The following is a 26,854-nucleotide window of genomic DNA, read 5'->3' as shown; positions in this document are numbered from 1 at the left end:
TTAAGTGCTGGTCACAAACCTATATACTCTAAACCATATGGCTGTAATTGCTTATATTTACACTTTCCCTGGGAAACATTATAGGACCAACAACCCAATTTCATCAACAGAAGTCTTACAAGGGGAAAGATTAGTAGGGGGATGAGAGGAGTAGCAGGTCTTAAAAACACCTATCAGGGGGCCAGCGTGGTGGCGCTAGGCAGGGGTCCTCAAACTTTTTAAACAGGGGGCCAGTTCACTGTCCCTCAGACCATTGGAGGGTCTGACTATAGTAAAAACAAAACTTATGAACGAATTCTTATGCACACTGCATATATCTTATTTTGCAATGAAGAAACAAAACAGATACAAATACAATATGTGGCCCGCGGGCCATAGTTTGAGAACCACTGCAGGGTAAGGTGTTTGCCTTGCAAGCGCTAGCCTAGGATGGACTGCGGTTCGATCCCCCGGCATCCCATATGGTCCCTCAAGCCATGAGTGACTTCTGAGCGCATAGCCAGGAGTAACCCGAGCGTCACCGGGTGTGGCCCAAACCTCCCCCCCCCCAAAAAAAAAAAAAACACCTATCAGGCTAAGCATTAGTTCTGCAGGGAAAGTGCTTGCCTTGTACGTGGCCAACCCAGGTTCAATCCCCAGCACCCCAGATGGTCCTCTGGGACCTCCAGGAAAAACCAAGCATCAGTGTGCCCAAAAGCAAAAGAAAAAAAGGAAAAATATAAAATAGATCTACCAAATAAAAATTAAAATGAAACAAAATGTTTAGGTGCATTCATCGACTTCCAGCTCAGGGTGACAGTGCCTGGAAGGAAGCACTAGTGTTAGCTTCAGGATAGAGCAGCCAAGGAACTAAGCTGTTTCCAGATAGCAATACTGCCCCCTGGAGGGGAGTAGCAGCCTCGGGTGCAACCGGTTGCTGGCTGTTCTGTGGGTTTAAAGGCTGATTTCCAAGGGGTTCTTAAGTCTTAATTTTCCTTCCCCCTAAAGAAGGAGCAGCAGTCCCAATAAGTTTGGAAACCTCTGATCTACATACTAACCTAGGGATGGCTACAAGCATATTTGACTTAAAATAACTGATTACAGTCAACATTTTATTTCTGTAACTTCATAAAGCATAAAACTCAGACTAAATGTTGTGTAAACATATACACTGACTACTGTTTAAGCAAGTAATCTCATCACCCAACTTTTTGTTTTTGGGCCAAACCCAGCCACATTCAGGGATTATTCCTGGCTTTGCACTCAAATCATTCCTGGTGGGTTCAGGGAACCATATGGGATGCGGGGATTGAACCTGAGTTAACTGAATACAAGGTAAATGGCCTACCAGCTGTGTTATAGCTCCAGCCACTCACCCAACTTTTTTTTTTTTTGGTTTTGGGCCACACCTGGTGATGCTCAGGGGTAAGTTACTCCTGGGTATGCGCTCAGAAATTGCCCCCGGCTTGGGGGACGATATGGGATGCCAGGGGATAGAACAGAGATCCGTCCTAGGCTAGCGTGTGCAAGGTAGACTTACGGCTCGCACCACTGCTCTGGTCCCTTACCCAACTTTTTTTTTTTTTTTTGGCTTTTTGGGCCACACCCGTTGGTGCTCAGGGATTATTCATGGCTGTCTGCTCAGAAATAGCTCCTGGCAGGCACGGGGGGGGGGGGGGGGGGGCATATGGGACACCGGGATTCGAACCAACCACCTTTGGTCCTGGATTGGCTGTTGCAAGGCAAACACTGCTGTGCTATCTCTCCGGGCCCTCTTACCCAACTTTTTATTATGGGGCTTGCTTGGTAGTGCTTCCAGTGTTCAGGGAACTATGTAGTGATAGGGATCGAACTTTGGGCTTTCTGCATATGGAGTATATGTTACAGCACTCTGAACTAGCTCCCAGCCTAAGGCACACTCTTAAGAGAAAAGTCTTATCTGGAAGTTCCTCCTACAATAGCCAAATATAAAAAGATGTACATTATGGGGCTGGAAGAATAGCACAGTGGGTAGAGCATTTGTTTTGCTAGCAACCAACTGGAATTCGAGCTCCAGCATCCCATATGGTCCCTCAAACCTGTTGGAGTAATTTCTGAGAGCAGTCGGGAGTAATCCCTGAGCAGGATGTAGCCCCAAAAGAAAACAAAACAAGTAGATGCACATTAAAATAGTTTTTAGAACTGAGAGATAATTAGGTTAAGACACTTACCTTACATGTGATTGATCCTGGTTCAATCCATGGCACTGTATATGCAGTACTCATATACCCATGCAGTAACTCAGAATTACTCCTGAGTAATTCTGAGTACTGTTGGGTGTGGCAAAAAATTTATATAATTTATTTTATATATATAAAATCAATCATTTCTTGAAATAATAAGAATCCAAATGTCCTTTAATCGAAGATTTAACTAAATTACACAATGGAGCAGAAAAAAAGTTTAAAAGAATGCTGAGTGCTGATTTTACAAGCATTCCACAAAAACATACAAGAAGTTCATTAGGGGAGGGACAAAAAAAAATTCATTAAGTTCAGCATATGACACTAATGGGACTTCTTTTCTAAGACAGATCTAAAGGAGTGAATGCCCATATAATTCTAACCGTGGGCTGAGGATGTATGGCTTACAATTTCACCTTGTTTCCTTCACCCTCACTCAGGTTAGCACAGATATTAGGAACATAAAGGAGCTGTACTCAAGTATAGGTGGCTTTTGTGCAAAACTAACTGGAACAAGGGTAACATGAGTTGGAGATTACCAGGTTGAAGTTACAATGACCTAAAGTACAATAAAGCATTATTGGCTGACAACATAAAATAAGACACAGACAAAGAGGCCACAGAGTTGAGAAGAAACTTCAGAAACCTCTCACTAACTTCTACCTGGATTTTCCAAGCTTCTCAGGCAGGAGCAGCATGTGGACAAAATGCCTTTATCGGGCTGGAATTCATCAACTACACACAGAAACAAAGCCTCCCAACCTCAGGCACCAGCCCTCACTTCCCTTTGGGCAATACCAAGTTAAGGGGGTGTCCTACTTTAGTGGACCAGTGATGGGAAAGAACCAAGTTATATGATGTCTAAAACTGAGACTGCTGGGGAAGTGTACTTCAGTAGGCCTGGGGCTTTCCTGACCCTTCACTATCTGAGTGCTTCTCTCTTCTGAGAACAAATTATTTGGTCAATTTTCCATACCCCAAAGATAACGGATCTCTACAAAAAAATTTATAAATATTACTTCATCATTATAGACTTACAAAGTTGCTTTATAAAGTTATTTATAGCAGGCACCAGGGTAATGATTTTTACCTGCCTTCTACTGTTTTGAAAGGAAAGTGAAAGGTGGAGAGATAGAAGAGGCAGAGACAGATTTGACCTTCTGGGGTCTTTATTGGGGAGCACTCCCTGGGCCAGATCTCACAGTCACCACTAAGACTGCCAAGTTGCTCCTGCCCACAGCCTGCAGCAGGATTCTATAGCTTACAACGAGGGCAGAATGTAGGTGCAGGAAAAGGTGTGCTGATGTATCCCTAGTTAGGTCATAAATTTTCCATTGACCCTGCAATCAGGTCAGCTGGGCCTCGCTGTGGTCAGTCCTTATGACTTAAGGCATGGGCCAATATCCTGCTCTTCTCTTGCAGGGAGTCCTGAGACTTAGGGTCTGGGCACGCATCCTGTTTTCCTTTCCCAGCACTATTATCTCATGTCTTCAATCATGAGGGTCCTTCTCCTGGTGGAAGTTGAAAAATGCCTGATTTTTAACTCCTTGTAAGCCTTACAAAAAGTAGCCCTTCTGGAGCCGCAGTTAGCAAGAATTGCAGATAAGTGCTGTGCCTATTACTCCTCGCTTTTGGACTGAGAGTTTGAACACTCACCAGATCATGACACTAGGCTAATTAGTCATCCTCACCAAGTCATTCATTTATGAAAAGGTTTTAAAAAAAAAAAGGCAGGGGCAGGAGCAGTGGCACAAGCGGTAGGGCGTTTGCCTTGTTGGCGCTAGCCTTGGATGGACTGAAGTTTGATCCCCTGGTGTCCCATATGGTCCCCCAAGTTAGGAGCGCATAGCCAGGAGTAATACCTGAGCATCAACAGGTGTGACGGGGGCCGGAGAGATAGCATGGAGGTAAGGCGTTTGCCTTGCATGCAGAAGGATGGTGGTTCAAATCTTGGCATCCCATATGGTCCCCCAAGCCTGCCAGGACCAATTTCTGAGCGTAGAGCCAATAGTAACCCCTGAGCACTGCCAGGTGTGACCCAACCCCCCCTCCAAAAAACAAACAAACAAAAAAAAACAGGTGTGGCCCAAAAACCAAAAATAAAAGGGGAGGGGCGCAAAATACTGAGTGTATTCTATTCCCTTCCTCCAGTCTGTTTCTGTTAAGAGATTTCATCTTGAGGTTATTTTATGGAAATAATAAATGAAGAAATCAAGAAGCTATTACTAACTACTGCATAGTAGATCTCTGTCTCCTTCAAATTCCACACATTTTTTGGGAGGGAGGGGGTTGGTTACTCTGACTCTGCACTCAAGAATTATTCCTGGTGGGGTTCACGGGACAACATGGGATGCCAGGGTTCGCTGTGTGCAAGGCAAATGTCCTACCCACTGTGCTATTGCTCTGGCCCTCAACATGCGATTCTTGGATCCAAAAACTTTTCACCAGGGGCCAGAGAAATAGCACAGCAGTAAGGCTTTTGCCTTGCAAGTGGCCGAACCAGGACAGATGTTGGTTTGAATCCTGGCATCCCATAAATAGTTCCCCATACCTGCCAGGAGCGATTTCTGAGCGCAGAGCCAGGAGTAACCACTGAGCTTCGATGGGTGAGCGTTGAGCCAGGAGTAACCACTGAACATTAATGGGTGTGGCCCAAAATCCAAAAATCCAAACAAACGAAGGAAAAAAAAAAAAAAGAACCTTCTCACCAAAGTGGCACAGATCAATGGAAATCCTACACCTGCCATGGGGAGCAGCTTTCATGGAGCCGCCCTCCTGCCCTCCCAACTGTCAGCAGCAACATTTTTAAGGCAGCCCCCTATGCCCACCCCCAGGAGTGCACTTTCTTCACTCTCCTGAGTCTAAGTAACACAGGTCCTGAATTGGACACACACACACACACACACACACACACACACACACACACACACACAAGCTGCAACACTTTCTTCACTCTCTTGAGTCTAACTAACACAGGTCCTGAATTGGACACACACACACACCTTGAGCCATCCTGAATTGGACACACACACACACACACACACATTGAGCCATCCTGAATTGGGGACATACACACACACGTTGAGCCATCCTGAATTGGGGACACACACACACACACACCTTGAGCCATCCTGAATTGGGGACACACACACCTTGAGCCACACACACACACACACGCACGCACGCACGCACGCACGCAAGCTGCAACACTTTCTTCACTCTCCTGAGTCTAAGTAACACAGGTCCTGAATTGGGGACACACACACACACGTTGAGCCATCCTGAATTGGGGACACACACACACACACACACACACACGCACGCTGCAACACTTTCTTCACTCTCTTGAGTCTAAGTAACACAGGTCCTGAATTGGGGACACACACACACACAACACACACACACACACGTTGAGCCATCCTGAATTGGGGACACACACACACACACACACACACACACGCACGCTGCAACACTTTCTTCACTCTCTTGAGTCTAAGTAACACTGGTCCTGAATTGGACACACACACGCACGCACGCACGCACGCACGCACGCACGCGCGCGCGCGGGCTGAGCCATCTTTTCCTCCTCTGGAAGGCACATGGCCCAGAAGCAATGAATTCCTGAAAACCGTTCTTACAGAATCTTCTATGATTTTTCCAAAGAAAAATAGATATATTTTGACTTAAATTGCAGGTTATTACTGTAAGTACCAGTATTCTCAATTTTTGTGGAGGCTACTTCTAGTGGTGATCAGGGGCCACACGTTGTACCCAATAGTGCTTGAAAACACTTAGATACAGTGCTAAAAACTAACCCCAGAGCCTCCTGAATAAAAAACACTCTCCTGCATACAAACCATCACTGTTGAGGGGCCATACACAGCAATGCTCAGAGGTTACTCCAGATCTGCAGTCAGAGGAACAAGGTGGTGCTCAGGTGGACCATATGGAATATGAAGTGCCCTACCCATGGTTCTCTCTTTCCAGTCCTATTTCTACCACCTGCCAGTAACCAGATTAGGAAAATAGACCAGGTAACAGGGCTTAGGCGATGGCACAAAGGGCTGGGGCACTGAAATGCATGCTTGGTTTATAGGAGCCCAGGTTTGATTCCTGACACATGTCCCCTGAGCAATGCTTGATATAGCAAATAAATTAGGGCTACTAAATTATGGTCTATGCCAGTTGCCTGTTTTTATTTTAGAAGTTTTACGGGACTATTGTCTCACCTACTTGTATTGCTACTGGGAACTACCAGCAACAAGCTGAATAACAATAGATACCATTTCTCACAAAAGCTAGTATGTTTATTACCAACCATCATTTATTATCAACCATCAGATCCTGTAAGAAAATGTTGCCAATCCCTCATTGGAGATCACACCACAGTATTTTAACGAAGACTTCATGGGAAAGAAAACAAAGGAAAACTACAAAAATACAAATGACATGCTTGCTCTGATTCAGGCACTTTCAAGATCATAGTTTATTTTATTACTTCAGATAAAAAGATAGTATACATATTAGGGAATCCCTTAAAATTCAACTTTAGAGTTATACACTATCTAGTACTTTTGCAACATAAACTAACCAAAGAACTCTCCAAACACCTGAAAGCCCCACTATTAACATGAACTATGTAATAAAAAATTTGACATTTAATTTGTTCAATATATAGTATTTACATTATGAAACCAATGATGATATGATAAACTGTGATAAAGACATAGTAAAAATAAACTTTTAAAAGCAAAGGTATAGTCTTGTGGTGTGCTAATTATCATAATTATATATAAAAATTAAAACAAAGCAGAGCTTTCTCTTACAAATTCTTAATCATCTGAGTTGTGATCATTACCTGCAAACAAATTACATGCAACATCTGCTAGAACTGACATTGGATTTTCTTTCCCCAGAAATTGTAAGTAGATAAACATTTAAGTGTAGGCATTAATTTATTCATGGAGACAGAAAAATAAAAAACTGTACTCAAGATTAGTACTGGTCACAAGTCTTTTCCCTACGGAAGTGATACAACAGGAAGACCCAAAAAAGAAAAAGAAATTCTGAACAGGAGATGCATAGTCAAAGTATCATCAATGGCACAGCTCAAAATCTCTTGGGACTAATCACACATCCAGTCTCTCTCCGTCAATGATGAGGTCTGTTTTGTCATCAAAAATGACTGAAGCAAATGAGGGGCACAGGTGAACAACTAATTAAACTTTAGAAATAGAAGACAGAGGCAGGAGTGGCCAGAAAAAGGACAATTCTATATAATTCAAATTATGTACAGCATCACTGGAATGCAGCTCATTCCAAACTGGCTTTGTGAAACAATTGGACCTTTATGATTGAATTATTAAATTATAGCAAATGTAATTAATACAATAGATTTACATGGGAAGCAAAATCCAGGGGCATTTTCTATACTTACTGTGCTGTCTCAATTTAAAAATAATTTTGCTACGTACACATCTCAACTGAGGTCTATGTATAAAATATCCTAATAGATACAGATATTTACCTTTGGTGAGTTAAAGGCCTTTTTGTGACTTCTGTCTGAACTGTAGGCAGAATGTGGGATGTATACGTACACGGGGAAAAACTCAAGCTGACCAAAGGCATGGTGGGGAGACTGGAGGCACTTCGAAAGTCAAAGCACACCAGCAACCCAAAACATGTGACAATGAGAATAGCAACAAGGAATGAAATGCCAATATGGCAGTCTAACTTTTTTGAGACGGAAAGAGGAAGGCCTTTCGTACCAGCAGAATCCTGCATAACATACAAAAAGAAAGAGCCACCCACCAATTTAACAGAAAAGCCAATTATAGAATGGAAAGTACAATCTGCAGAAAACCAGAAGTCAACAGGAAAAGAAAATAAGAACTACGGTTTACATGAGAGGAGAATGCTGCGTTCTGAGCTGAGTTACTTGGTGAATGCGGCCACCACCGCCCACAGAACCTCGCTGGTGTTGGCCTTCAGACATTCCACCTCAGGGTCTAAGTCGAGAAGCTGCCGGACTCTCTTGGTGGCTAAGTCATACTGCTCGTCCAAAAGAGGAGCAAAAGCATTCTCTAGAACATCAGAGGCGTGGGCTAAGTAGATGAGAGCCAGCAGGCGCTTGTCCATGCGGTGAGGGTCGTTCACCCATTTGTCGAGAACAGCTTCCTGGACCTTCTTGATGAGACGCTGTTTGATATTGTTGTTGGTGAGAGGATGGGTTGTCATGTCGAACAGGAGGAAGTTCTGTTTCTCTGTGGTCAAGACACCCTTCTCCACTAGGTTTTTCGCTAACCGTTCCCTTACGTTTCTTAGTTGATAATGTAATTTTAATGGATTCCACGTCTCACCTAAACAAAAGATTGCAGAGGTTAGTCTCAACTGCTAATTATATTCAAATTTTGCAGGAATACAGGAATTATCTTCTCCCAGAGACATGGGAAAGAAAATTCTGTTTTCTTACCCCTGCTAATAACCCTATTTAACTTAGGTTCTGTAGGGATAGTAAACAGCACAGTGGCTACAGCACCTGTCTTGCAAGCATTTGGTCAAAAGCTCAAAGCTCAGGTGGCAGAGCTGGCAGTTTTGCCGTTTTCAGTAACAGTGACACGAACTGGCATTTCCATACACAGTAGCTGGGTATGTCCAAGCACCTCAGAGGGGTGTGGCTCCAGGGGAGCCCAGGGAATAAACAGATGTGAGTGCCATGCCAGCATGGTCTCTGGCAAGCACTGGGAACATCTAGCAGGCCTCTCTCCCTCCCCAACAGGCAAGAGTGTGTGAGCCCAGCACTGCAAAAACCACATTGACAACAAAGGAAAGGAAGCGGGGAAGGAGACTAAAATAGGATATTGATTAACAACAAAAAAATAAATCAGTTCCCTGGATTGGAGCAAGAGCATGGCACACATTTGCCTTGCACACAGCTGACCTGGGCTCAATTCCCAGCATCCCATATGGTCCCTCGAGCCTGCCAGAGCAATTTCTGAGCACAGAGCCAGGAGTAACCCCTGAGCACCGCTGGGTGTGACCCAAAAACCAAAACAAAACAAAAATTAGTTCCTCAGCTGCATTAATCTCATTTCAAGTGTTCAATAGTGAGAGAAATAGTACAGTGGGTAAGGTGTTTGTCACCAACCCAGGTTTGACCCTTGGCACATTATGTGGTCCCTCCAAGACCACCAGGTGCGATCCCTGAGCATAGAGCCAAGAATAATCCAAGCACTGCAGGTATGTAGCAGGTATGTACCCCCAAAACAACAACAACAAAATCAAGTACTCAACAATCGTGTGTAGTTGGTGACTACTGACTGGACAAAGAAATAAAACCTTTCAATCATGGGAGAGTCATGGAAGACAGAGCTGGAGAGCTGACAGCAGCAGCAACCCATATGATTTCCAGAGCCCCTACCCAGAAGATTCCTGAGTGCAGACTCAAGAGTTACCCCTGAGCAAAGCAAAGTGACTTCCTGCAAAAAAAAAAAAAAAAAAAAAAAGTTCTGGAAGACAGGATTATCTTTGACTACATTCCCAATTAACTACACATAAAATTATTTTACCACATGAATTAACACTAAAAAATATGAGGCTGGCTAAGGTGATGATAGTCCTAGGATTCTTTAAACAATGAGACATTTAAATAAAATATAGAAAACAACTGCTTACAGAAACAAATCAAAAGGTATCCCAGAGCACAAACACCCAACTCAACTCTACTCTAGCCCACACATCTGGTCCGAATTCCATTCCTGAGAGTGGAGTAAGAGGGAAGAGAGAACTGAGCACAGCAGTGCCATTGTGTGGAGGACAGGAGGACAGGGGACAGAGCTCGAGGGCTAGGGCAGGAGCATGCATGGAGCCACAAACAGGAGAACTCGGCAGTGACAGGTCTCGAAACCCACCTGGGCACTCCCTGGAGCCTGGCTGAAAAGCAAACCCACTAGGGCTTCAGGGGGAAGGGTTCACAGGGTTAGGAAAAAGGAAACCAACACAAAGCAGAACTGAAAAGCTCACTGGGCCTGGAATGCCAACAAGCATGAGCAGAAGGGCCAGAGAGAACACTCGGCATACACACAGGATCTCCAAAAGGACAAGGCCTTAGTGGAAGGGCTGAGCCAGTCCTGGAGCCAAAATTGCTCAGACCTGGCCCAACCTGGCTTAAGGACTCAGCTGGTCCACAAGTAGCTTGACTGCTCACCAAAATAAATCTACAACTTTATTTTCCGTCTGGAGGCCACCCTGGCAGTGTTCAGGGCCTACTGCTAGCTCTGTGCTTGGGGTCACTTTCAGTGATGCTTAGGGGACTGGGTAGTGCTAGGATTGGATTCACCAGGAGCCAGCTGCATGCAAATCAAGTATTTTCTCCAGCCCCACCCAAGAAAATTTTAACCATACCCAATTTACAGGGTTTTAGGTTTGTTTAGTTGGTTTTTTAATATCACTGCACAGCATAAATAGGGCGGAAAACTACTTCAGAGATTAAGTGCCTATTCACTGCCCAACAATCACATCATTGGAAAATGACATATTGACAAGCTAAAAGCAACTTATTCACTGTACTTATTCATATGGCAGTCTAGTGACACCTTGTGACCAAAATGATCACCTACATGTCCTAAAGTCTCATAATCATCTCCCCCATAAAAAGGTCACTGAGGGGGCTAGAGGGATGTACAATGGGGAGGACACCTTCCTCATACCCAGCCAACCTAGGTTCAATCCCTGGCATCTATCTCATCTGATCCCCGAAGTGACTCCTGAGAGCAAAACTAGGAGTAACATGGGTAGGGAGGGCACTTGTCTTTCAGCGGCTGACCAGGGATTGATTCCCTGGCACCAGATGATCCCCGAGTTGGCCTTGGTCAGGAGTGATTCCTGAGTGTAAAGCCAAGAGTAACACAGGATCCAAAAACTAATAGAGACTTACATTTTTGTAAAGTCCAGCAAGATAGCTCAAAGGCTAGTGGCATGTTATGATTGCCAGAAACAGTTTAGCCTTGATAACATCTCGTTTCCTGAGCAGAGAATGGTCCCCTGAATACCAATAAGAGTGGACTTGAAAACATTCCCCAGCAGTGTTCAGGAGATCGTGTGGTGCCAGGAGATCATCATTGCAAAGCACATGTATTCCAGCCCCTTTGAGGAACACTGGGACCCGGAGAGATAGCACAGCGGTGTTAGCCTTGCAAGCAGCCGATCCAGGACCAAAGGTGGTTGGTTCGAATCCCGGTGTCCCATATGGTCCCCCATGCCTGCCAGGAGCTATGTCTGAGCAGACAGCCAGGAGTAACCCCTGAACACCACTGGGTGTGGCCCAAAAACAAAATAAATAAATAAATAAATAAATAACACTGGGGCTGGAGAGATAGCATGGAGGTAGGGCATTTGCCTTTCATGCAGAGGAGCGGTGGTTCAAATCCCAGCATCCCATATGGTCCCCTGTACCTGCCAGGGGCAATTTCTGAGCATAGAGCCAAGAGTGGCCCCTGAGCGCTGCTGGGTGTGACCCAAGAAAACAAACAAACAAAATAATAATAATAATAACACTAGGGGCCGGAGCAGTGGTGCAAGCAGTAAGACGTCTGTCTTGCCCACGCTAGCCTAGGATGGACCGTGGTTCAATCCCCCAGCGTCCCATGTGGTCCTCCTAGCCATGAGCGATTTCTGAGCGCATAGCCAGGAGTAACCCTTGAGCGTCACCTGGTGTAGCCCCAAAACAAAACAAATAATAACACTAAGGGACCGGAGCCATAGCACAGTGGTAAGGCGTTTGCCCTGCACATGACCAACACAGGACAAACACAGTTCTGATATGGAAACACCCGGGATCCGATATAGTCCCCAGTGCCTTCCTGAGTGCAGAGCCAGGAAGCCAGGAGTAACCCCTGAGCACTGTTGGGTATGACAAGGAAAGGAAAAGGAAAGGGGAAGGGGAAGGGGAAGGGGAAGGAAAGGAAAGGGGAAAGGAAAGGGGAAGGAAAGGAAAGGGGAAGGGGAAGGAGAAGGGGAAAGGGAAAGGGGAGGAAGGGAGGGGAAGGGGAAGGGGAAGGGAAAGGGGAAGGGGAAGGGGAAGGGGAAAGGGAAGGGAAACCACTCAAATAATAGTCTAAGCTTTCGAAATCCCAGAGAGACATAACAGAGAGAGAATGTGATAAGCTCTATCACTAAACTACATTTCCCAACCCATAACATATACTTATTTATTAATTTTTCAACAGAAGCACAGAAAGTTTACAATCGACAGTATATACAATATACAAACGTTTACAATATCAGAATATATGTAATGCAGAAATAATAAAATAATATGCCTGGGTACGGGTGAAGAAGAAACCTTCCTCAGAACCTTACTGCAGTACTCTGCGCCTCAAAATCAACTACCAGATTGACCTGTGTCACTTATACGTGGTGCAGCCACCACTGCTGTGCTGGATTAGGAGATCGCAAGCAGCTTGGGCTTGGTGGAATCTGGCAGTGGGGACAATGCAGCCAACACACAGAGTGCCACGATTCAGCTGAGACCATGAACTTGTCATGTGCTCTACTGTCTGAACTATCTCCGCATCCGTTTGTTTTTCTCTTATTTTCTTATTTCTCTTATATACATATAATATATATATATATATTATATATATATATCATTTTTGTTTGTTTTTGTTTTTTGGGTCACATCTGACAGCGCTCACGGGTTACTCTTGGCTCTACGCTCAGAAATCGCTCCTGGCAGGCTCGAGGGACCATATCGGATGCTGGGGTTCAAACTACTGTCCTGTATGCAAGGCAAATGCCCTACCTTCATGCTAGCTCTCTGGCCCTATATATCTTATTTCTGGGGCCAGAGCAGCACAAGTGGTAAGGCGTCTGCCTTGCCTGCACTAGCCTAGGCGGACCACTGTTCGATCCCCCGGCATCCCATATGGTCCCCCAAGGCAGGAGTGATTTCTGAGCACACAGCCAGAAGTAACCCCTGAGCGTCACCGGGTATAGCCAAAAACCAAAAACAAACAAACAAAAAAAAAGATATATATCTCATTTTTTACTATATGTACATATAAATCTTATCACCTACGCATGAATCTTACTGCTCAACAGTCTAGTACAGTCTGAAAGAGTTGCAAGTCCAGAATAAGGCAGGTGAGACACAGCAACCACCTCTACTGCTCCCTCTAATACCACTAAGCCTAAATCCTTCCTTCTCAATCTCTTCCCCATCAAAGATCTACTTATCTCTCCAACTACTAAAACAGAGCAAGGAATTCATTCTTTGTTCTGAACTACTGCAATTTCATAGTGGTGGGTTTTTGTTGTTGTTGTCTTTGTTTTGGGGTCACATGCAGCGCGCTCAGGGCTTACTCCTGGCTCTGAACTCAGAAACTGCTCTTGGCAGGTAGGCATGGAGGACAATATGCGATGCCAGGATTCGACCCACTGTCCTGGATCGACTGTGTGCAAGGCAAAGGCCCTACAGCTGTGCTATCTCTCCGGCCCCAATTTCACACTGTTAAACAAATTTATTATCAGATTTTTAGAAATATACAACTCTTCCCCAAACAATGTTCAGGTCATTTTAGCCTGGAAGCACTTTTTTTTCTGTATGTCAAGAAAATTCAACTAAAGTGTCATAAGCCATAGCCAGGCACTACAGCCCTTCAACTTCATGAAGAGTGAAGTTACATTCATCCATAGATAAATTCAGAAACTGCAGTCATTTTCAAATGTAGATTTAGCTTTCTAGCATGCCATACTAATTTACATTAGTGAATACAGATACACTACTAGACCGAAGCTCCAATGTATAAAGGTAGAGAACCTTGCCGATGGACAGGGTACCTGAAAACATTTGTTTCCTAAGCAGCACCAAAGTCTATCAATTACACAGAGACCCACTACATCCACAGGAAAATTTCAACATTATGTCTTACATGCCAAAGTAACACACAATTTTCAGAAACTCTTCTCTTTGGTCAGTTTTGAACTGAACCACAAATTCCACTTTTTCCTTCATTGATTTCTGGGTCAGATTCGGCAGTACTCAGGGTTTTCTCCTGGCTCAACACTCCAGAATTACTCCTAGTAGGGCTCAGGGGACAATATGGAGTACTAGGGATCGCACCCAGGTTGGCCACATACAAGTCTACTATTACCCCATGTACTATCGCTCCAGTCCATAACCACAAATTCTACTCTGCACTATTGGAGGTCATAATCAGACAATGTTTCCATACAACAGGAGCACAACCCAAAGACTTTAGGCTAGTGACATCGGTCAGTGTACATACAAGGGAATTATAAATTCGCAGTTTAACTTTTAGTCTGTTTGCTTATTTTTTGTTTCAGGGCTATACCCAACAATGCTGTGGCTATATTCCTGGCTCAGTCCTCAGGAAATCGTGTATTACCAAGGGTTGAATCCAGGCATACTTAATGCATTCAGCTTCAGCCTGAGCTATCTCTCCACCAAAACTTCTACTTTTATCTAAGAAAATTACATTTCTATATTTAAAATATAAAAACTCAAATCTCTGTAATATGGCCAGTGGCTTGTCACCTACAGCCACAGTATGTAATAAGTAAAGTGAAGTCTGTCTGTATCATTTATATTAACCAAATATCAAATAGGAAGAGTAATTTTTAGAAGACACTGCAGAAGAAATTTTAAGGAAGATTTAAGATGATACTCAAGAAAAAGAACTGTCAGCAAATTTACAAGCGTGTCAAAAATAAATTTGTTAAAGTATACTTTAGCACAGGAAATAGCCACATGCAGAAGTTATGCTCCTGATCAAAAGGAAGAGCATGCCAGGGTGTGAGTCAGTGCAAAGAACCAGCCTTACAGTTCAGACCCCGCACTGCACACCATCACAAGCACCAGCCCTTGAAGGGCAAGCTGAGAACAATGCCTGGCCCATGTAAAGTACCTATCAGGACCCATCAGTTCAGAATGTGCATATAAATCCCACACGGGCTCCAAAGCAGTGCTCCCAAGGTCCAAGACAATGGAGCATTGGCCAACCAACCATCTTGTCTGGGGACCTACCTTTTCCTGGTCTTTAGGGTAACATTTAGCAATGCTTGGGTGATCAAGTGACTCCAGAAATCAAATCCAGGTTAGGTATATGCTTACAATAAGCAAGTACCCTAAGAACCATACTATCTCCTAGCCCCTATGTCTCACTATTTTGTTTTTGCCCTTTTATTAGGGGGGGGTCACTCAGGTGTACTACTGGATCTGCACTCAGGAAACACACCTGGAGGACTTAGGGTATCATATAAGATAGATAAAGGGGATCAAACTCAGGTCAGCTGCGTGCAAGGCAAGCAAGCGTACCCACACTGTACTATTGCTCTGTCCCTGCACGATATTGGTAACATAACATGAAAAATTCATAATCTTTTACTGAAAGTACCATCTCATAATAAAACTGACTATATTAAAAACCTTTTATATATCAAATAATTTCTATCACTCTAACTGCTAACTTTAGATTTAGTTCTTTTTATCAAAAGTTCTTAATAAATGTTCTGAACAGGGCCAGAGCGATAGCACAGCAGTAGGGTGTTTGCTTTGCATGCAGCCAACCCAGGACCAGGTAGTTCGAATCCCAGCCAGGGGGTCTGGTCTCCCGAACCCGCCAGGAGCGATTTCTGAGTGCAGAGCCAGGAGTAACCCCTGAGCACCACCAGGTCTGAGCCAAAAATAAAAATAAATAAATGCTCTGAATAGCAATGTTCAAGCATGAAATAAAATGACAATAAATATATGTGAAAGCTATGTTCTATACTAGAAGAAAAAGGTGACTTAGGTCTGGTACTTCAGAGCTCACAATCCAGATTAGACAATTATGCAAATGACACATTTAACTGTACAGTTAGTACTAATACAACTAGTATTAGTTCAATACTTTGGCCTCTGATAAAGTGGCCCTTTTCTGTCTACCTAGGAGGGGACAAGTAACTGGCTCTCACAAATGAGACCTAAAGGCTATTTCTAAGTTGAAACTGAAGAGCCAGCTAGCCGAGAACATTCCAGATGGTGGCGGCTCTATGTGCTGCCTAGGCAGCCTGCCAGGGTAAAAAAGAAGTAGACTGTGATTGACAGCATGAATGAGTATGCACGCACAGGGGACCACAGAGACAGAGACACAGACACACACAAAGAATTAGATTATGAGTGACAACATAAGTGAACATGCGCACAGGGGACCAGACACAGACACACACAGACATACACACAAAGAAGACTTTGACAGCATGAATGAGCATGCACGCACAGGGAACCACAGACACACATACACACATATAGAGAAGTAGACTTTGACAGCATGAATGAGCATGCACACATAGGGGACCCATTCCCCTCCCCCACACACACACTCTTTTACTTATTTAAATTTTTTGGTTTTTGGGTCACACCGGGCAGCGCTCAGAGGCTACTCCTGGCTCTATGCTTGGAAATCGCTCCTGGCAGGCATTGGGGGGGACCATATGGGACACCAGGATTCGAACCACCATCCTTCCGCATGCAAGGCAAACACCTTACCTCCATGCTCTCTCTCCGGCCCCACACAGACTCTTAAATTACTGAGATTCAGAGGTAGTTTACCTGCACTGCACTCCTTACCCTAGCATTGCTCTAACCCTGCAGTGTGATGTAATATGACAAAGGAATACTAAGGAGGGGCCGGAGAGATAGCACAGTGGCGTTTGCCTTGCAAGCAGCCGACCTAGGACCTAAGGTGGTTGGTTTGACTCCCGGCATCCCATATGGTCCCCCCATGCCTGCCAGGAGCTATTTCTGAGCAGATAGCCAGGAGTAACCCCTGAGCACCGCTGGATGTGGCCCAAAAACAAAAACAAAACAAAAAAAAAGGAATACTAAGGAATAGTGATGTATTTCATCCAACATGAGTTCAATCTTCCTTAGAGAGATAAAATCTTAGTTTTGTTTGGAGGGATGAGGGGGGTTGACCACACCGTGGCATCACTCAGAGTCACTCCTGGCTCTGCACTCATTCCTGGCAGGATCAGGGACCATACAGGATACCAGGAATAGAACCTGGATTGGCCGCATACAAGGCATATGCCTTATCTCCAGAACTGTCTCTCTGGCCAAGAGATGAAATTTAAAGACAACTGCTTTTTCCCTTCGCTGACTAGTAACTTCTAGCTGTACCTTAATAACCAAATGTTCAGTTATTACATGTAAGTTGCTCTCAAAAGAATTTTAAACTTTTTTTTTTTTTTTTTTTTTGGTTTTTGGGTCACACCTGGCAGTGCTCAGGGGTTATTCCTGGCTCCAGGCTCAGAAATTGCTCCTGGCAGGCACAGGGGACCATATGGGGCGCCGGGATTCGAACCGATGACCTCCTGCATGAAAGGCAAACGCCTTACCTCCATGCTATCTCTCCGGCCCCCAGAATTTTAAACTTTTACAAAAAAAATTTTTCGAAACAATCAGGTTTCGGTTGATATACTAGCTTACCACTTAGTAATTCAATCCAATTCTGGACCGTTTCTGGAGGCTGAGTCTCCTTAACATGCTTCAGAGCTTCATCAAGAAGAACATCTCCTGTTGGAGCATCTGACTTACAGATCACCTAAAACAAAGAAGCAAAAAGAAAGGCTCTACTGATTCCTTTTCTCTGGCTCAATCTCTTTAAATAAAAATCTCATATTAGTTATTATAATTAAAGTTCCAAGGGTTCCTGGAGAATCAAAGTTCAGACCTTAAACTTACTGTATTAGAAAATCTGAATTTAATTGAACCCAATTAGCCCAATTATTAGTGGAAATAAAGCTAGAGAGGCCAGAGATAGCTCAAGCATCAGGGGCACAGGCCAAGTGTGCACAGAGTCCCAAGCTGGTTCCCTGCTGATCCCCAGGACCACTGGGCCTGAGCACTGAAGTGTCAGGCCTGCAGAGCCAAGTTAGGTGCCTGCTCTGAGAGATCTTGGGATTTCTGAGCCCTGCCTGGGAGTTCTACCTCTACTTCCAGTCCAAAAGAAAGAAAATAAAACTAGTATGCAAAAATCTAAAGGGCAAAAATGCTACAACAGTCAAGTCACTATCATGCTATTAATTACTAACCATTTGATCCAGCAAGTCACTTCTTAAATATCGTATATGTTGCAGAAACAGATTCAGTTACACATAATAACTCAAAGTATGATATAAAGTGGTATTCCATGTGGGTGGAGAAACAAATTTCTACATAAATATTAAAACAACTTCCTAATAAAATAAGTGAAAATATTTAAAACTTGAGTTCCAAAAACTTAAACAACAATAAAAAATAAAAATCTAAAATATGGGAGCCAAGGAAGAGATTTTAAGTGACTCAAGTGAACCCGGATTAAATTAAGCATCTCATGTGGCCCTGGTGGCCCCAGAGCACTATTGGAAATGGCCTTGGAACCATAGTTGTCCTTTCACACCGTCTCCCAAAAATTTAAACATAAAATAAAAGTAGTTCTCACCTTCAAAATTTTAAACATGAAATAAGTTTAAGAAAGGTCTTTCCAAAACTGTGAAAACTAGCAACAACCTTAAAAATATTAATAGATTTTGGGGCCAGAGAGATAGCACAGCGTCCTTTGCCAACAAAGGACAGATGGTGATTCAAATCCAGGCATCCCATATGGTCCCATGCCAGCCAAGAGCAATCTTTGAGCATAGAGCCAGGAGTAACCAACCACTGGACGACACACATGTGAGCACCCCCCCCAAAATACTAAGAGATTTTATTTTTTATTTTTTTATTTTTATTATTATTATTATTATTATTATTATTTTGGTTTTTGGGCCACACCCGGTAACACTCAGGGGTTACTCCTGGCTATGTGCTCAGAAGTTGCTCCTGGCTTGGGGGACCATATGGGATGCCGGGGGATCGAACCGCGGTCCGTCCAAGGCTAGCGCAGGCAAGGCAGGCACCTTACCTTTAGCGCCACCGCCCGGACCCACTAAGAGATTTTATTACAATTACAATCCATGGCTGGTGAGATAGTACTGTGGGGAGGGCATTTGTTCTGCACATGCCAGCTCAGGTTTGATCACTGACATCCCAAATGGTCACTGAGCATTACCAAGAGTAATTCCTGAGTGCAGAGCCAGGGGGAACTTCCTTAGCATCATCAGGTGGCCCCAAAACAAAAGCAAACAAAAGGCTCAGTGACAGAGCATTTACCTCACATATGTGAGGTCCTAGGTTCGATTCCTGGCACGTGGTCACCCACAAGTATCTTCAGGAACAACTCTCAACAGGCACCAAGCCAGGGGTAACTTCCTGAGCACTCCCAAAACCAGAAACAAAACAAAAAGAATTTCCTGAGGGGTAAGGTGGGGAGTTGGACCACACCTGGCAGCACTCAGAGGCCACTGTGCAGTGCTAGGGATTCAACCAGCGCTGGCTAGATGCAGGGTAAATGCTTTCATCTTCAGCCCAAGAGTCAAAATAACAGAGATGGCATCCAGAGAAGAAAATGCTCTACCTTAGGTTTCATTACAGGTCTCAGCTACACAACAAATTTCAATCCCTGCAACATCCAAGAGGAGAGTTCATAAGAAGCAGAATGCAATTCTCTGCATGAGAGCGGGCCCAGGATTCCAACCCTGAGCACCTCACCTCCAAGAGCAATTGCTAGTCACCAAGCCCATAGTAATCCCTAAACGCCACCATGTGTGACTCAGAAACAAAAACAAAAACCAAAAACTTGGATAAAAGAGGGGCCGGAGAGATAGCGTGAAAGTAGGACATTAGCCTTACATGCAGAAGGACAGTGGTTCGAATCCTGATATCCCATAAGGTCCACTGAGCCTGCCAGGATCGATTTCTGAGCTGACAATGATAGTTGGAACTGATCACTTTGGACAAGAACTGGGTGCTGAAAAGAAGTAAAGTAATATGCATGGTACTCCTACAGTTACGAGAAGAGACAGACAGACAGACAGACAGACAGACAGACAGACAGACAGACAGACACAGCGAGAGAAACAGAGAGAAGAAAAATGTTCACTATAGAGGCAGGGGAATGGTGGGAAACAAAATGGAGATTTTGGTAACAGGAAATGTGTGCTGGTGAAGGGATGGGTATTGGACACTGTATAACTAAAACTCAATAATGAGAAACCTTTAATTATTTCATGTGATTCAAAACAAATGTAAAAAAAATTTTGGGGGGGGTTTGGGGTCACACCCAACAGTGCTCAGGGGTTACTCCTGGCTCTACACTCAGAAATCGCTCCTAGCAGGCTCGGGGGACCATATGGGATGCTGGGATTCAAACCACCATCCTTCTGCATGAAAGGCCTTACCTCCATGCTATCTCTCCGGTCCTTAAAATTTTAAAAAATTTTAATTTAGTAATTTTAAGTCTTACGATTCAAAAATCAAGAATGCTCTGAGAAATCAAAAATCATAATTAAGGAGGGGGGGAAAATCCTGCCTGAAGTAAAAAGGCAAGGGTCAAGAGAAAAAATATCTTGTGTGTCACTAACAGTGGGAATCAAATTCAAAAATAAATAAAGGGGCCGGGCGGTGGCGCTGGAGGTAAGGTGCCTGCCTTGCCTGCGCTAACCTTGGACGGACCGAGGTTCGATCCCCCGGCATCCCATATGGTCCCCCAAGCCAGGAGCAACTTCTGAGCACATAGCCAGGAGTAACCCCTGAGCGTTACCGGGTGTGGCCCAAAAACTAAAATAAATAAATAAATAAATAAATAAATAAATAAATAAATAAATAAATAAATAAATAAATAAATAAAAACACCAGAATGTTTTATCTAACTTTATACTAGAATTCTAGAACACAGGGAAGAACAGTTTCTAACCCTAAAACTTACTTCCCTGCAGCCAAAGTACCCACACATAATAAATTTTAGAAGACCGCCATTAAAGCATGATGTATATTTTCAGCACAACAAAGATGAAAAGAACTCAAATGCTCCCAGAGAACAAAACAAATTTTTTTTTGTTTTGTTTTTGGGCCACACCCGGCAATGCTCAGGGGTTACTCCTGGCTGTCTGCTCAAAAATAGCTCCTGGCAAGCACGGGGGACCATATGGGACTCCGGGATTCGAACCAACCACCTTTGGTCCTGGATCGGCTGCTTGCAAGGCAAACACCGCTGTGACATCTCTCCGGGCCCGAAACAAACAGATGTTAAATAGAATAAAAAATCAAGAGGACACAAGAACTGACAGCAAGTGCCTGCCAGCGCCAAGTTCAGTTCTTCGCGACTACAGAACAGCCTTGGTCCTCAACCCTGAAACCACTGTACGAAGACACTTTGAGAAATGCCCTCAATATTCTGTCAAAAGAAGTTTAAAATAATGCTTTACTTTAAGTCAAACTTGTCCAAAAAAAAAGAAGAAGAAGAAGAAACACAAGCAAGCCATTTTCAGCACAGAAAGACACAAAATAGTTCCTTCTCACAAGGATAAATGAATGTATTAGAACCAAATAACAAGCAAATATGTGACAGGAAGCTCTTAGAAACAAAGTAGAAATACTTTAGACTGGAACACAAGTTTTGATTTTTTTTCTTTAAATTTCTGGGTCACATCTGGTAGTGCTCAGGGGTTACTCCTGGTAGGCTTGGGGGACCATATGGGATGCCAGAAATCTAACCCAGATCCATCCCGAGTACACCACGCAAGGCAAATGCCTTACCACTGTGCTATCTCTCTAGCCCCTGGAACACACTTTTTTGTTTGTTTGTTTTTGAACCATACCCAGTGATGCTCAGGGGTTATTCCTAGCTATGTGCTCAGAAATCACTCCTGGCTTGGGGACCATATGAAATGCCTGGGGATCGAACCGCTGTCTATCCTAGGTTAGTGTGTGCAAAGCAGACGCCTTACCACTTGCACCACCGCTCCAGCTCCTGGAACACGTTTTTAGAAGACTTATCATATATATCTAGGATTTTTTTTTTTTTTTTTTTTTTTGGTTTTTGGGCCACACCCAGCGGTGCTCAGGGGTTATTCCTGGCTCTCTGCTCAGAAATAGCTCCTGGCAAGCACAGGGGACCATATGGGACACCGGGATTCGAACCAACCACCTTTGGTGCTGGATCGGCTGCTTGCAAGGCAAACGCCACTGTGCTATCTCTCCGGGCCCTATTTTATTATGTTTTTTAATTTAAAAAGCAGGTGGAGTCCAGAACAATATCTCAATGGTTCAATCCTTAGAATCCTGTATGGTTCAATCCTGGTTCAATCATTAGCATCCCATATGGTTCCCCAATACCAACAGGAATACTTTCTAAACACAGAGTCAGAAGTAACACCTGAGCTTCACTAGGTGTGGCCCCCAAAACAAAAACTTAAATGCCAATTTTCTCTTATAAAGCAAATGTAAGAAAAAAGACAGCTACAAAAAAAAAAAAAAAAACTTTTTAAGAATACTAAGTCAGGGCCCGGAGAGATAGCACAGTGGCTTTTGCCTTGCAAGCAGCCAATCCAGGACCTAAGGGTTGTTGGTTCGAATCCCGGTGTCCCATATGGTCCCCCGTGGCTGCCAGGAGCTATTTCTGAGCAGTCAGGAGTAACTCCTGAGCACTGCCGGGTGTGGCCCAAAAACCAAAAAAAAAAAAAAAAAAAAAAAAAAAAAAAAAGAATACTAAGTCAGGGCCCAGAGAGATAGCACAGCAGCGTTTGCCTTGCAAGCAGCCAATCCAGCACCAAAGGTAGTTGGTTCGAATCCCGGTGTCTCATATGGTCCCCCGGGCCTGCCAGGAGCTATTTCTGAGCAGAGAGCCAGGAGGAACCCCTGAGCAAAGCCGGGTGTGGCCAAAAAAAAAACAAACAAACAAACAAACAAAAAAAGAATACTAAGTCAAAAATAACAAAAACTCAGAAGGAAAAATCACTTTACTATGCAGAAAACAAGTATTAACAGAGTTGTATTATATAGAATGATCATTGCTATTTTACAAACAAATGATATTCAAAATATTGGGGGCTGAGTCAAGAACAATATTAACTTATTCTTCTAGGAAGTAAGCAGTGTTTCAAATTAGTATATCAATAGATTATATATTATATTTTACTGTATTATATTACATTATATATCATATTACATAACATATTGATCAAGACAGAACAAGCTTATTTAGAAATATGGTGGCCAGTGCCAAAAGAAGTCCTTAGTTGTATCAAGTGAGCTCCTCCCCTTCAAAAAAGTAGATCAGAGGAGATGATTCAAAGGACTGGAGCACACATTTTGCGTGGGGGAACCTCAAGTTGATCCCCTAACTCAGAGCAAGGTCAGGAGTGGCATCTCCTGACAAAAAGAAGTGTTTGGATCCCAACCAAAAATAAATAAAGTAGTACCATGCCCCAACCTCCAGAACCTAGTCTCCAGATCTTTTTTTTTTTTTTTTTTTTTTTTTTTTTTTTTGTTTTTGGGCCACACCCAGCGGTGCTCAGGGGTTACTCCTGGCTGTCTGCTCAGAAATAGCTCCTGGCAGGCACGGGGACCATATGGGACACCGGGATTCAAACCAACCACCTTTGGTCCTGGATCGGCTGCTTGCAAGGCAAACACCGCTGTGCTATCTCTCCGGGCCCTAGTCTCCAGATCTTGACAAAACCAGTTTTTGAATAAATCAGTTTAAATTAGAGTAAGGTGAGACAAACCTGGATTATCTGAGTGGACCTACATGCAATAAAAACTTCCTTATAAGGAACACAAAGAAGATGAAGCAGAAGAGTTAGAGAGAGACAAGGCCAGAAGTCAATGGAAGCCTGGAGCCATGAGCCACTGAAAGGCAAGAGAACAGCACTTGCCCAGAGACTTCGGGGGCATCATCATTTGTGGTTTTCAGCCACCAAGTTTATGGTACTGAATTAGACATACCTAGCAACCAGGACAAGAAGTGGGTATCCTCACCTCATTGGGTCAGGACAGGCAAGGGGCACAGAGGCAAGATGACTGCTATTATGGCTTTCCATCTAGTTTGGTCTTATGACTACTATATATTATTTAAAGCTATTTCTTTTTCTTTTTTTTTTTTGGTTTTTGGGCCACACCCATTTGACGCTCAGGGGTTACTCCTGGCTATGCGCTCAGAGATCGCCCCTGGCTTGGGGGGACCATATGGGACACCGGGGGATCGAACCTCGGTCCGGCCTACGCTAGCGCTTGCAAGGTAGACACCTTACCTCTAGCGCCACCTTCCCGGCCCCTAAAGCTATTTCTAAGTGAGCAAATTATATCATATTTGCTTTTTTTTTTTTTTTCCCATAAAACCTGTCAGCTACCCAGAAAAAAGAAGTATGCCTCTCCTGGTCATCACAGAATTCCAGGGTCAGAGTCAAGAGAAAAACAGATAAAAGCACTAAATGTGAGACCTAAACAAACTAAATGATAAACATGGCTGGAGAAAAAGTTTAGGGCCTAGGGCACAATCCATGCATAGCACATAGGACACAGATTAGATTCCTGGTACCCTTTCCGTTCCCTGCCATAATAAAGTATAGCATTACAGGGGTTGGTGAGGTGGCGCTGGTAAGGCGTCTGCCTTGCAAGCACTAGCCTAGGACAAACTGCAGTTCAATCCTCTGGAGTCCCATATGGTCCCCCCCAAGTCTGGAGAGATTTCTGAGCGCATAGCCAGGGTAACCCCTGAGCGTTTGGGTATGGCACCCCCCCCCAAAAAAACACCATGAGGAATATTTTCTAATATACTATATTCAATATTACATGAATGTTCTATATATGAATATAATATACATGTAATGTTCAGGATTAGTGGATTTCTTTTCTACAGAATTATTACTCTCTATAGTTTTATTGATCAAAAAGTGTTCAGCCCTAATCTAAAAGTATTCTTTTTTTTTTTTTTTTTTTTTTTTTTGGTTTTTGGGCCACACTCAGCAGTGCTCAGGGGTTACTCCTGGCTGTCTGCTCAGAAATAAAAAAAAAGAAAAAAAAAAAGAAAAACGGGGGCTGGAGAGATAGCATGGAGGTAAGGCGTTTACCTTTCATGCAGAAGGTCATCGGTTCAAATCCCAGCGTCCCATATGGTACCCCGTGCCTGCCAGGAAAAATTTCTGAGCACGGAGCCAGGAAAAACTCCTGAGCACTGCCGGGTGTGACCCAAAAACCACAAAAAAAAAAAAAAAAAAAAAGAAATAGCTACTGGCAGGCACGGGGGACCATATGGGACACGGGGATTTGAACCAACCACCTTTGGTCTTGGATCGGCTGTTTGCAAGGCAAACGCCGCTGTGCTATCTCTCCAGACCCTCTAAAACAATTCTAATTCATTAGGACAGTATTTAAGAAGAAAACAAAGAACCTGTCCAATAGTATAAGTAGGGTACTTGCCTTGCACATGGCTAACCTGGGAAGAAAGGGAAGGAAGGAAGGGAGGGAGGGAGGGAGGGAGGGAGGGAGGGAGGGAGGGAGGGAGGGAGGGAGGGAGGGAGGGAGGGAGGTTGGTTCTATCACCTCAAAAAACACAATTTGGGGCTGGAGAGATAGCATCGAGGTAAGGCGTTTGCCTTCTTTTTTTTTTTTTTTTTTTTTTTTGATTTTTGGGTCACACCCAGGAGTGCTCAGGGGTTACTCCTGGCTCTATGCCCAGACATCACTCCTGGCTGGCTCGGGGGACCATATGGGATTCGAACCACCGACCTTCTGCATGCAAGGCAAACGCCTTACCTCCATGCTCTCTCCAGCTCCCTCTCCTTAATTTTTAATGCTATAAGCAGAAACATTTGTCAGCACAAATTCTCTAAAAAACAACACCCACTTACCTTTCTTGTTAATAGACTTTTACGTCTCATTCCACAAGCCTCTAGTTGTAACCTTCCTCTCAATGCTAATTCAATTAACATACAGCCACGTAATCCAGATGATATACAGTCATTCCAAAATGATGTGTAACCCTATTAAAAAAAAAACAAACAGTTAATTAGGAGCCAACACCAGAATTATTTTCTAACCAAATTTATTTTTGGAGACTAACCTTTCATGTTTATGTAGTTACACTACTATATTTACGGGAGATGGGGGATACAATTTCAGGGAGCCCTCTAGATTATCAATAAATAGTTCCATAGAGACTCAACAGGATAGAATATGGCATGAGAGAAATGAAGTACTGAATAAAAATAGACTGTCAACCAACACTCTACCCAACTAGATTATAACCAGATTTGAAGATTGAATAAAAAGTTTTTCAGGGGCCAGAGTGAAGTATAGTGGGTAGGAATTTTGCTTTGCATATAGTCAAGCTGGGTTAGAACTCCACATCCCGGAGTGAGTAAGAAATGGCTGGATGTGGGGGTTTCCAGGCAGAGTGCTGATTGCTCTACCTGCAGAGTCTCCACCCGGCTGTGCTCCTTCTGAGGAAACTGAGGACCTGAAGGGAGCCCTGTCCTACTCTTCCCTGTCTTTCCTGAACTCTGGAAGCTCTCCTCAGAGCCCTGGGAAGCGAACCCCAAAGAAACTACATTCAGAAGCTACCCAGCGAGCCAGTGAGTGAGTAAGAAATGGCTGCATGTGGGGGTTTCCAGGCAGAGTGCTGATTGCTCTACCTGCAGAATCTCCACCAGGCTGTGCTTCTTCTGAGGAAACTGAGGACCTGAAGGGAGGCCTGTCCTACTCTTCCCTATCTTTCCTGAACTCTGGAAGC

At 43.8% G+C, this 26,854-nt stretch overlaps 1 protein-coding gene across 1 annotated transcript in view; it reads right to left on the bottom strand.

Annotated features, from left to right (window-relative positions):
• Positions 1–6,672: 6,672 nt before the first annotated feature.
• Positions 6,673–26,854, bottom strand: part of GOLPH3 (golgi phosphoprotein 3) — a 57,219-nt gene continuing 37,037 nt past the window's right edge. The window contains exons 2-4 of the mRNA XM_049767698.1: positions 25,974–26,105; positions 17,692–17,806; positions 6,673–8,560 (exon numbers count right to left, since the gene is read on the bottom strand). Coding sequence (XP_049623655.1) covers positions 8,136–8,560; positions 17,692–17,806; positions 25,974–26,105 — 672 coding nt within the window. The 3' untranslated portion in view covers positions 6,673–8,135. The remainder of the gene's footprint in view (positions 8,561–17,691; positions 17,807–25,973; positions 26,106–26,854) is intronic.

Source organism: Suncus etruscus, chromosome 2, assembly GCF_024139225.1.
Source record: "Suncus etruscus isolate mSunEtr1 chromosome 2, mSunEtr1.pri.cur, whole genome shotgun sequence".
NCBI lineage: Eukaryota > Metazoa > Chordata > Mammalia > Eulipotyphla > Soricidae > Suncus > Suncus etruscus.
The sequence above is the reverse complement of the archived record's forward strand: the minus strand, read 5'-3'. Positions and strand labels throughout refer to the sequence as shown.